Here is a 13196-nt window from a genome sequence, read left to right as displayed (position 1 = left end):
CTTTAACCTCTTAGCATTTTTTTTTCAATGTGACATTTTCTTGATGTGAAAAAAACATCTCATCCATACTAAAAATAAACTTAATTAATGAAATTATAAAGTGCATTTGTAACACAAATATTAAGTATAATTTAATTTATGCCATTTTCTTATTTTTGCATTATGTTATTGAGAATTTGTGGAGGAAACTGTCTCAAGTTTTTATATATATTATTTTTACATTATATTTACATTTTTTGAGGTGAAATATGATCTGAATATTTCTTTGTGAGATTCATCCAAAAGACTTATACTACAGTCGCTTTATGAATAGGTTCTGTGAACATCTACTGAATTTAACTTCATTTAGTAACAGTTTAAGTGACAAAACATGTTCATCTGTAAGACATACATACATGAAATACTTGGTAGAAATGTTCGATAGCACTTTATTTTACAGTCCTGTTCTACATGTTTGTACTATGTACTAAACCTAACCTTAATATTATGTCCAAGTAGTTACCTTATATTACTCACTACTTTCTTGTATAAGTACACAGTTAGTACACATACTGCAATATAAAGTGCGACCAAATGTTCTTATCTGTGTTTGACACCTTTCATATCTAACTAGTGTTTCCAAACGTAAGCAAACCAATCAATTAGCAATGATTCTGCTGACTGCTACGACATTACAGCAATTTTAAAGAAAGGCCATTTGAAACCATTTGAAAATACACTTTCCCAAAGTTAAGTTTGGGAAGATGTTCTGCTAAAAACATATGAAGCACACTTTGCTGAGAGGTGAGATTAAGTGAGTTTGTGTGTGTCTGTGTTGCGCGCACACAGCAACAATGTAAACAAATGTAAAAAAAGAAAGAAAAAAAAAAAGGCTTTGTTTATCAGTCTTAAAGGTCATTTGCACTAACAGTGATTTGCAATGACAAATTAACCAGAAGTCATTTTCAATGAAAGCTGTCGATTTCTAGCAACTTGAACATCAGCGACCATAGCCGACATGACAAAGTGAGCAAAATTCAACTTCATAACCGGCCTCATAACTTTTAGAAATAAAAAGTCATCTTTTTCTAACTGAACACTGGCACAAATGAGATTTGAAAGCTGTATGGCTGAGAAGATTGAATATAGTGCACAATACATATAAACTACCTGTATGGCGCCTTAAATTGCCAACTCTCATTAAAAATCAATGACTTCCTGTCGATTTGTTGCTGCAAAACACCTAAAGTGTGAACAGCCTTTTTTTTCTTTGTATTAATCAGTATTTTTGTCTTGTTTTCCAGTACAAAATAATTAAATTTCGTTAAAAGACAAATTTACTTGAGAATCAAAATTGTGTAAGAAAACAAGACACATATCTTGAATTAAGTTTGTCTAATGTGTCTTGTTTTAAACAAAAATACTGATTAAGAAAATGTATTCTTGCAATGTTTAAAGTGTTAAAGACCTTCTTTAACACCCCACCCCTACCCCCCGTAACATCTTCCAGGATAAAACCAGACATGAAATCTGAATCATTGAGAGATGAGTACAAAACATGAAGTCTGATCAGTGTGCTCATCTTTGAAAGCCAAAAAGGTCACAGTCGAGCAAGACGAGAAGCCACCCGCATCCCTCCGGTTGAAAAAAAGTCTCTTCTTTGAGATGCAGAACTCTCGCTGGAATGTCAGCTCGCTAAATCTCCTGCTGGTCACATCATAAGCCGACAATCATCTAAATTACTGTCAATTAAAGTTAACCAGACAGGAAATACTGGTCCCATACTTTTCCAAACAAGATATCCTCCAGAAGGATAAAAGGTTGAGTTATGTCTCAGGGTTGGCTGTGGTCATGATCTTCATGTACTGGGTAAAGATCGTCTCAAAGGCCTCGTCTCTGTGTATCATGGCACCAAAGACCAGTGGCTACGAGAACAAGATAAAGCGATTTACTGTCAGACTTTACTCAATTATTCATCAAAGCAACAAGACAGAAACTTTAATTATTTCAATGAGGGTAATGTCACTGTAAAAAAGACATCAAATGACTTTTAAGCAAGACAATACGTCTATCTAAGGTCTATCCAACTTTATCCGCATACATGCATGAAGCAATATATAATATATAGTAAATCGCAACTGCTTGATTGTTTATATCATCGCAAAATGTAACAATATTATCATTCAGCTCTTTATATAAAGTAGGATAAAAGTATATATATACAGTATGCTCACATAGGGTGATATATACTATATAGCAAATCTCAACTGCTTGATTGCTTGTATCCACGCAAATTGTAAGCTATATTACTGCCCAGTGAAAATCTGCTAAATGCGACTATAAGATATTAAGATATTCTAAACATAATAACATTTTCTGCTTTGAAGCAATGTGTATTGTGTAGCACTATACAAATGAATTTGACGTGACTACCTTCTGTGTTGACGGGGTGGCAATAGAGATGCCCATTCCAGACCCAGGTAGAACTGATAAAACTTTGTACTGTGAAAAAGGAAAAGTAAGAGTTATTGTAACAGCAACAGTAGTATATATATATATATATTGAATATTATGGTAACAATTCCTCAAAATGTCCTACTACGGGGGGAAAAAAGGATTATGAATAGAGTGTAGCTCACTTTGGTCCACTTTACAGCTTATTTTCCCCACAAACCATTAAATTGTTGCAGTGTTTATTATAAATGACTTTTCCGTGCACATCATTATTAATCAAAAATGGTAACCTCCCCTCCCCCTCGAAGCGACGTCTGTTCTCTTCATGACGTGTGTCTCGGCGGAGGGTGGGACTAAATATCCCCCACAACTGACTGTAAACTACCATTCAGATCTGCCTCCATTAAGTTAGCAACGCCCACTTTCCTACGGTCCAATCAATTCCTGAACGACAAAACCAAATCCCGCCCTCTCATTCCAGAAGCCGTTTCACTTGGATATACATCACAATAGGGAAGAAAAGATTATCGCAACTACCATTTCATGCCGTCTTTAAAGAACTGAATATGTTTCGTAAACCTCACAAAATTGTCAAATCTATTGACTAGTTCTTTCTCAGATGTGTTCATTTGTATCAACTTCACCATCTTGGAAATTGCAGAATTCAAATTTGAGTTTGCCATTGTTCAGTTTTAAGGCTGAACAATGGCATATACTACAGCACTTTTGCCCTGATTTTTAATCCAGACGAAATGACACTAGTCATAGCCAGTCTGCAGAATTTGGGCAGTCGGAGTTGAGTAGTCTGGGCTCAGACTCTGACTTAAAATCTGACAGTCAATGGTCTGATGCCTAAAAAGTCTGTGCTCATCAAACACAATGCAGTTTTCTGTGAAATCTGTCAACTGACTGCTGACAATTGACAGACTGCAAATCTGGGCAAAAGCTGCATTCCATTTCTATGATATGAGAAAATGTGTGTAAATAACTTTTTAATATTTTAGAATCTTAGATAAGCAGTTTTAATTGTGTAAAAATAACTGCTTTTAGGAATTTTGAAATAATTCCACAAATATTTAAATGAAAATGCATTATTCATGTGCAGCCAGTGGTGCACTGCTGCCACCTACTGCTGTGTTACACAAAGTCAGTCCTCATATCAAGGAAGTGCATGAAGCATAAATAGTCAAAGATCCATAAAGTTAATAACAAAAGCTGAAACAGTCTCATTTATTTCAGTTAGTTACCAGTGCAACATTTCTAATAGCCACTTAAGTTTGCATTGTAATATTTATATTTTACTTTATTTCAGCTTTATTTCAATTACATTTTAGTTTAAAATAACACTGAACATACCTTCTGGATATCTGTGATGTCCACCAGTTTTATGACTTTGTTCTTCTTTGAAGACCCTGATCTAGAGCTGGAGCTCTCAAAACACAGGTAGCTGATGGAGGGACAAGCAAATTGTAATTATACTGCTACTTCATTAATATACATCAGTTGATTCTAGGGAGTCTCTCGATCTGTTATGATGTAAAATACTGGCATGAATTTATTCATAACGACATAAAGAGATCTTCAGCGTTAGAAGAATCTTGCTGCACTCAGCAATCAGATACTGAGCAACAGTGTTGGGGGTAACGTGAGTTATGTAATTAGATTACTTTTTTTCAAGTAACGAGTAAAGTAATGTCTTGGTAACTAATGTAACCCCCGTTCCCTGAAGGAGAGAAACGGAGACGTTACGTCAGAACTGACTGACGCAATGAGACGTAAAGTCGAACGTGACTGACTGATAAGGAACGCATTTCTTTTGCATTTACAACAAAATATCGGAGTTACTTTTTCAAATAAGTAACGCAAGTTACTTTGTTTTCCCATTTATTGACTGACACCTCTCTTGTCCACTTGTTGAGAGAAATCGTGAGTAAGTGCAGAGACGTTGTGTGCGGTGTGTAAACATGATGGTAGTTCTAGACTAAATGTAAGCAGGCGATTACTCGTAACTTTCCATAAGAAGTAACGCAATTAGTAACTTTTTAGGGAGTATTGTAACACATTACTTTTAAAAGTAACTTTCCCCAACACTGCTGAGCAAATGTTTCTTACTTCTCGGTGACGTAGAGCATCCCGTTGCGAATGTAGTCAGTGGGCATCTTCCTGTCTCTGTTTATCAGACAGCATCTCCATCCATTCTCACATACTGAAAAAAGACAACTAAATCACTTGGTTGCACACAAGTGGGAAGAGAATTGAGTAAAAATCTGTTTGGCATCTCCAACTCAAGCCTATTTAGGTTTCAAGTACTTTTTTTCTTCGGGATACAAAGTCTCATTAGACAAGAACCAAGTCTGCGAGAGGTCTCACCGGGCAGAGGTCTCTCAATCTCAGGTAGGTTGAAGATCTCATGGAATGCTCCTTTCTTTGTGTTGTGTGGACGGCCACTCTCTTCCTCTCGGGTCACTCCGGGCGGGATGGTGGCTAAACTGCTCCGTGAGACCACTGGCTGAATCTTAACATAAAAGCGAGGGATTTTAAAACTACTCAAAGAAACAGTTTGCATTAACTGATAACATTAAAGTCAATAAAAAAAAAAAATAAAAAAAAATCTTTCCCATTTTACTTACATAATCTCACATATTTCTGGGACAGGGTATTCATGATATTTATATTAATAAAGGATAGCTGTTTGAGGAGGTAAAGAAACATTTTTTTTTCTTCTGGAAGCACATGCACTAATCAATCACTCACAATAGCAATTATACCATGGTCTGTCTGATTCTAATTGGCTGGAAGGTGTGCAATAAAACCGTTTAATGCACAAGTAGTGCCAAGCCAGTTTAATCAACATTCTATATAAATTTTTCATTGAAGCACACACACATACATACGCCACTGACCCGCACAGCACACAGAAACAGGAGCAGAGACACTTCACTACTGAATCGCTAAATTATATTACTCAGCAAGGAAGTTGTAACATCGCTCTGTTTTTTTTTTTTAAAGTAATTCAACTCACAGCTTCATTGATAGTAGAGAGATGCTGTACAGACGCAGGTGCATCTCTCTCTCTCTCGATAGGCTAATTCATTCAAATAAATATTATAATTAAATCAAATAAATGTAACCTACTCTACTACTTTATTTCTGTATCAGATTTAAAGCGGAAAGAATGCTAGATCTAATGTCATTTTAACCCTTCCGGTCAAATGTTGTGCTGCAAACATCAATAACAGGTTTAACTTGTCAATGCTGGCAAATGACCATGGTATAAGCGGGATAATCAATGGCTAACTGTACATTAAACGATCTGAATGCTTCGCTTTGCGTCAGGTGTTTTTTTTCCCCCCACGTCGTGCATTAAAATCGTTTAATACACAGTTAGCAGTGGATTATCCCTTACTTTTAATATATATTAGGGAAGCAAACAGGTTTCATTTTGGTTTCCTGTTGACTTTAAGCTTAAAAAAGTTTTTTTTCATCATCACTAATACAAAGTGCGTTCGCGGCATGTTGTAATTATCATAATTAAGAGACGTAAAACGTGTTCACATCCTCGTAGAACTCATATTTAAAACTTGTAAACTGGGAATTTTTGGAGAGCTCTGACTTGTACCACCTGACCGCTGAAGATTCATATTGGGGTTGAAGAGACACTTCACTACTGAATCGCTAAATTATATTACTCAGCAAGGAAGTTGTAACATCTTTTTTTTTTTTTTTTTTAAGTAATTCAACTCACAGCTTCATTGATAGTAGAGAGACGCTGTACAGATGCAGGTAATGCACACGCGCATCTCTCTCTCTCGATAGGGTAATTCATTCAAATAAATATTATAATTAAATCAAATAAATGTAACCTACTCTACTACTTTATCTCTGTATCAGATTTAAAGCGAAAAGAATGCTAGATCTAACGTCATTTTAACCCTTCCGGTCAAATATTGTGCTGCAAACATCAATAACAGCTTTAACTTGTCAATGCTGGCAAATGACCATGGTATAAGCGGGATAATCAATGGCTAACTGTACATTAAACGATCTGAATGCTTCGCTTTGCGTCAGGTGTTTTTTTTCCCCCCACGTCGTGCATTAAAATCGTTTAATACACAGTTAGCAGTGGATTATCCCTTACTTTTAATATATATTAGGGAAGCAAACAAGTTTCATTTTGGTTTCCTGTTGACTTTAAGCTTAAAAAAGGTTTTTTTCATCATCACTAACACAAAGTGCGTTCGCGGCATGTTGTAATTATCGTAATTAAGAGACGTAAAACGTGTTCACATCCTCGTAGAACTCATATTTAAAACTTGTAAACTGGGAATTTTTGGAGAGCTCTGACTTGTACCACCTGACCGCTGAAGATTCATATTGGGGTTGAAGGTGTTGCGCATAATTCCGAGTCTGAGGACGTGAACAGCTCTGAGTAGAAAGTGTGAGTGTTGTCATCTCGTAATTACGGTAATTACAACATGCTGTGAACGCAGCAAAAGTCAACATGAAATGCGTTTATGTAGGTAAGTCAGTGTAATGATGTTTTGAGAGAAGGATAAAGGTAATGTTAGCAACCACCATTGAGCTTATTCTCAAAGGCATGTAGTATGTTCTCTCTGCACAGACTCCCATGACAACACAATCAAAATACTTCATTTCAGGGTCCTAAAGGGAAAAATTCTATTGCTACCTCTAATGATCTAAAGAACCCAAACTACAGCTGCACTGTTGTGGAAACCATTGTTAGTATAGGTAACTAAAATTAAAAACCATGAAAAAAAAAAAAAAAAAAAAAAAAAAAAAATATATATATATATATATATATATATATATATATATAAAACATTTATTTTATATAACAAATCAAATCAAATATTATTTCATCTAGTTGCCAATGAAACATTTCTCATTCTCATTTAGTTTAAACTGTAAAAACATATTTAAAACAGTTCATGTGACTACAGTGGTTCAACCTTAATATTATGAAGCGACGAGAACACTTTTTGTGCACCAAAAAAAATAAAAAATAAAAATGACGACTTTTCAACAATATCTAGTGATGGTCGATTTCAAAACACTGCTTCGAAGCTTTACGAATCTTTCGTTTCGAATCAGTGGTCCGGAGTGCCAAAGTCACGTGATTTCAGTAAACAAGGCTTTGTTGCATCATAAGTGTTTCGAAATTTCAATGGTTGACCACTGGGGGACGTGACTTTGGCAGTTTGATACACGATCCGAACTACTGATTCAAAACAAAAGATTCGTAAAGCTTCATGAAGCAGCGTTTTGAAATCGGCCATCACTAGATATTGTTGAAAAATTCTATTGCTACCTCTATTTCTACCTCTAATGATCTAAAGAACCCAAACTACAGCTGCACTGTTGTGGAAACCAGTGTTAGTATAGGTAAGTAAAATTAAAAACCATGAAAAAAAAAAAAAAAAAAAAATATATATATATATATATATATATATATATATATAACATTTATTTTATATAACAAATCAAATAAAATATTATTTCATCTAGTTGCCAATGAAACATTTCTCATTCTCATTTAGTTTAAACTGACGTACTAAAATAACTTAAAACTGAAATAAAAAATTATATAGACTTAAAAAAAAAAAAAAAAATGACAAAAACACAAGATTACTAAAAATTTAGCTAAAATTAAAATGAAACTGAAAATAAAAAAAATAAAAAAACTAATTCAAACTGTTGATAAAACAATATAATAGTATCTCAATGATACTAAAATAACACTGGTGGAAACTACTCAGATTTTGAGCAAAGCAATCCTTTTTGTCTTGAATGACACTATCTACAGTATGCACACACAGAGCAAACCCATCACATAGTCTGTGAAAATGGATTCAAAATGGCACGTTAGCTGTATACATTACATTAAACTGCAATAGCCACATTAGATATAGATTAAGCAAAATCATTAAATACTTTCAGAATATCAGTCAATTAATGATATTTTATATCAGATTTTTAAATAAAGAGCCAATACAACAGAGAGCAAGAAATGTCCATCTGATATTACACCACAGTTTGGATGAAGAAAATAAAGACTATTTCAAGACCATTACGATTTGCATTGTGACTTTCATGACAATAAAGTACACCCCTAGCACACATTCTCATTACCATAATGCAAAAAAAAAATATCATTCTTACTATAATGCAAAAGATTATAGAATTTTATTGCATGACACTAATGAGAATGCTTTTATTATAGTAGTGAGAATAGGATTTTTTGCATTATGGTGATTAGAATGTGCCTTTTTAAGCATTATGGTAATGTGCGAAGCCCCTAAAGGGAGATGGTGATGGAAAAGATATATGAGATGGGAGGAAAAATTTTGCCAATGCTTTTGCGTTCTCTCGCAAATGTTTTGCGTTCCCCCAAGAAACTTTGAGTTCGCTCGCAAAAAAACCCATCTCATTTTTTCCATCACCTTGGCACTTTAGGGGTTACGTAGTAATGAGAGGTTTTTTGGCAATACAATAAAAATAATGTTTTTTTTATTTATTTATTATAGACCTTATGTAGACCTGGCCCTTTTCAGCGCTACACTCGTTGCATTCTGTCTTCAGGTTTATATTTCCACAACATGAAGGTAAGATCTCGTTTTAAAATCTTTCCCGTCTAGTGATATTTGTTATGATATCAGCTTCAAACATTACAATGCTCATGATAACTTTCTTTAACTTTAACTTTAAATATGCCTAATTGTAATTAAAAAAATTATATATATATATATCTCTTTTGATTTTGTGGTGAAATATGATTTGGACATTTCTCTGTGAAATACACCTAAGTTAAGTTAACTGGGCCACTGAGACTAAGCAGCCATTTTGATCCATTTGGGCACAGACAAACTTCATATCACAAGGTGCATCTAGATCCAAACACACACAGGTAAAGAAAGTAAGGTCAGATGGTTTGATCTCACACACACAGGTGCTGGCAGAAGCACACCACAGTCCCTACCTTCTCACACCCAGACAGCTGAGAGAGAAAAACAACAGATTATATGTGATCGTCATGTCAGCGACCTACACTGATGATTCTCCTACGAGGCAACACCCATCACTCTCACACGCACACATTTACAGTGCCTGACACTCTGAAAAAAATGTTTCAAATAGGTATGACATTTTAAATGTAAAAACACCCAGGAGGCTGCTGTTAGAGTATGACATTGTCTCTTTCTTTCTCACCCGTCGAGACACAGTGGCATTGCTGCGCTCTTTCAGCTGAGGGTCGGTGGGCAGGTTGTTCCACATGATGTACGGAGTGTCGTATTTGTCTCTGAGTTTCGGGCAGCTCTTAAAAAGGAAGTCTATAATAAAGAACTTGATGCCTGCGTAAAGCCCTACCAGGGAAAACACACATACATGAGAATGATAAAAACAACAGCATTTCATAACAAAAAAAAAACTTTTATTTTATACATATTTAATAAAATTAACTTAAATTTTATGGAACAAGGTGAAAGCACACTTCATTTCACAGAATGCTCTTATTTACTATATATATTAGACAAAAAGCTACCATTAAAGGGTTAGTTCACCCAAAAATGAAAATTCTGTCATTAATTACTCACCTTCATGTTGTTCCAAACCTGTAAGACCTTCGTTCATCTTTGGAACACAAATGAAGATATTTTTGATAAAATCCAATGGCTCAGTGAGGCCTCTATTGCCAGCAAGACAATTAACACTTTCAGATGCCCAGAAAGGTACTAAAAACATATTTAAAACAGTTCATGTGACTACAGTGGTTCAACCTTAATATTATGAAGCGACGAGAACACTTTTTGTGCACCAAAAAAAAATAAAAAATAAAAATGACGACTTTTCAACAATATCTAGTGATGGCCGATTTCAAAACACTGCTTCGAAGCTTTACGAATCTTTTGTTTCGAATCAGTGGTCCGGAGTGCCAAAGTCACGTGATTTCAGTAAACAAGGCTTTGTTGCATCATAAGTGTTTCGAAATTTCAATGGTTCACCACTGGGGGACGTGACTTTGGCAGTTTGATACACGATCCGAACTACTGATTCAAAACAAAAGATTCGTAAAGCTTCATGAAGCAGTGTTTTGAAATCGGCCATCACTAGATATTGTTGAAAAGTCGTTATTTTGTTTTTTTGGCGCACAAAAAGTATTCTCGTCACTTTATAACATTAAGGTTGAACCACTGTAGTCACATGAACTGTTTTAAATATGTCTTTAGTAGCTTTCTGGGCATCTGAAAGTGTAATTATCTTGCTGTCAATGGAGGCCTCACTGAGCCATTGTATTTTATCAAAAATATCTTAATTTGTGTTTTGAAGATGAACGAAGGTCTTACGGGTTTGGAACGACATGAGGGTGAGTAATTAATGACAGAATTTTCATTTATGGGTGAACTAACCCTTTAAGTACACTACCATTCAAAAGTTTTGTGTCGGTAAAATGTTTTTTAAAGGTATTTCTTATAAGTTTCTTATAAGGCTGCATTTTGATCAAAAATACAGTAAAAACAGTAATATTATAAAAAATTATTACAATATACAATTGTAATATAATTTATAATTTATTCCTGAGATGGAAAACGTCTCGGTTACGTATGTAACCCTCGTTCCCTGAAGGAGGGAACGGAGACGTACGTCAGTAGTGACCGACGAATTGGGATATCGCTAGAGAGCCCTATCAGCTTCGAGTGAACTACAACAGGCCAATGGAGTTGGCGTGCGATATTTGCATAATGCGCACCGCCCCCGCCAGGTGGTATAAATAGGGGAGCAGATGCAATCGCACTCTGTTTTTCGCTGAGGAGACAATCTAGTCCGCACTACAGCGAGGGTACAGCAACTGTGGCGACGGGACGTACGTCTCCGTTCCCTCCTTCAGGGAACGAGGGTTACATACGTAACCGAGACGTTCCCTTTCAGTCGGTCACGTTCGACGTACGTCAGTAGTGACCGACGAATTGGGATCCCAAATAAAGCGCCACAGTATGAACCCCTTCCAGTGCCCAGCGCAAGCTCTAGCCACCCGGCGCACCAGTGGGACGGGGAAGGGGGCGAGCTTACGCCGAGAGAGTCTACTGCTGTTCCGACATACCCACTAAGTAAACTAGACTACACTGGGGAAGCGAACCCGTAGGGGACGCTGCGGAGACCACTACCCACCCGTAGGGGAGGAATTTACGTGGAGAGTACACATATGGACTGGCCGTGGGCAGTACGCATATGGAGTCCCTGGGATGGCTCCACCTGGGTAGGGGGAGACTCATCTGACAGGTGACAGCAGAGCTGGCTCTGCTAGGGAAAGACACGGGCTCGCCGTAGGGAGTTGACCGTGGACAAATACACACATGGGACCACTCACGTGGAGGGGTCACGACATGTGGAACCCAGCCAAACGTCAACGTCGGTGACGGAGGTTTGGCCTGGCATCAGACACTCCGCAATGTCCGAGCCGAAGGGGGAGGCGGAGGAACTCGACAGGGTTCGCCAAGCGGGGAACTCGACTGGAGTAAAAAGGATGCACATATCCGGCCCAGGGGGCGGGAGTGGCATTGCAAGCCGACACTAGAACGGGCTCTTCGCGTCTACCGGCTGGTGGAAGCGAGTACACGGGAAGATACCGGTTCTACACGAAGGCTATAGAATCTAGCGAACGTGTTAGGTGTCGCCCAGCCCGCAGCTCTACAGATATCTGTCAGCGAGGCACCGTGCGCCAGCGCCCAGGAAGAGGCCACTCCTCTGGTGGAGTGGGCTCTCAACCTGAGCGGGCAAGGCACGCCCTGGGACTCATACGCCAGGGCGATGGCGTCCACTATCCAGTGGGCCATCCTCTGCCTTTCCCTTCTGCTGGCCTCCGTAACAGACAAAGAGCTGATCTGAGGTCCTGAAGCTTCGCGTTCTGTCCACGTACAGGCGCAGAGCGCGGACGGGACAGAGCAAAGCTAGGGCTGGGTCTGCCTCCTCCGAAGGCAGCGCTTGCAGGTTCACTACCTGATCTCGAAAGGGAGTGGTAGGAACCTTGGGCACATATCCAGGCGGGGGTCTCAGGATAACGTGAGAGTCACCGGGCCCGAATTCCAGGCACGATTCGTCAACCGAAAATGCGTGCAGGTCCCCTACCCTCTTGAGCGAGGCCAATGCAACCAGGAGGACGGTCTTTAGGGACAGTACTTTTAACTCGACTGATTGCAAAGGCTCGAAGGGACGACCCCGGAGAGATGTAAGAACCAGGGTCAGATCCCAAGAGGGTACAGAGGGGGGCCGGGGAGGATTCAGTCTCCTCGCCCCCCTCAAGAACCTGACGATCAGATCGTGCTTCCCTAGCGATTTACCATCAACTGCATAGTGATGTGCGGCGACAGCGGCAACATACACCTTGAGGGTGGAGGGAGACAGCCTTCGCTCCAGGCCCTCTTGCAGAAAGGAAAGCACGGTTCTGACCGAACATGATCGGGGGTCCTCTCGCTCTGGTTGAGAGGAACACCATTCGACGAATAGGTTCCACTTCAGCGCATAGAGGTTCCTAGTAGAAGGAGCTCTAGCGGAAGTGATGGTGTCTGCGACCGCTTGCGGGAGATCACTCAGAACCTCCGCGTCCCGTCCAGGGACCACACATGGAGTTTCCACAGGTCGGGACGCGGGTGCCAGAGGGTGCCCCGTCTCTGAGTCAGGAGGTCCTTCCTCAGAGGAATGGGCCAGGGAGGTGCTGTCGCGAGGAGCGTGAGGTCCGAGAACCAGGT

The 13196-nt window shown here is 38.6% G+C and overlaps 1 protein-coding gene across 3 annotated transcripts in view; it reads right to left on the bottom strand.

Moving 5' to 3' along the window:
- Window positions 1-412: 412 nt before the first annotated feature.
- gramd4a (GRAM domain containing 4a) overlaps window positions 413-13196 on the bottom strand; it is a 67167-nt gene continuing 54383 nt past the window's right edge. For 2 of the 3 annotated variants that reach the window (XM_051890138.1, XM_051890140.1), the window contains 6 exons: window positions 9661-9815; window positions 4804-4948; window positions 4546-4639; window positions 3790-3880; window positions 2413-2481; window positions 413-1904 (listed from right to left, as the gene is read on the bottom strand). In XM_051890138.1, coding sequence (XP_051746098.1) covers window positions 1806-1904; window positions 2413-2481; window positions 3790-3880; window positions 4546-4639; window positions 4804-4948; window positions 9661-9815 — 653 coding nt within the window. In that variant the 3' untranslated portion in view covers window positions 413-1805. The remainder of the gene's footprint in view (window positions 1905-2412; window positions 2482-3789; window positions 3881-4545; window positions 4640-4803; window positions 4949-9660; window positions 9816-13196) is intronic. The other variant, XM_051890139.1, reaches the window with a different exon arrangement.

The sequence above is a fragment of the Ctenopharyngodon idella genome, chromosome 4 (assembly GCF_019924925.1).
Source record: "Ctenopharyngodon idella isolate HZGC_01 chromosome 4, HZGC01, whole genome shotgun sequence".
Taxonomy (NCBI): domain Eukaryota; kingdom Metazoa; phylum Chordata; class Actinopteri; order Cypriniformes; family Xenocyprididae; genus Ctenopharyngodon; species Ctenopharyngodon idella.
Note: the sequence above shows the minus strand (reverse complement) of the source record. Positions and strands in the feature narration are given on the sequence as shown.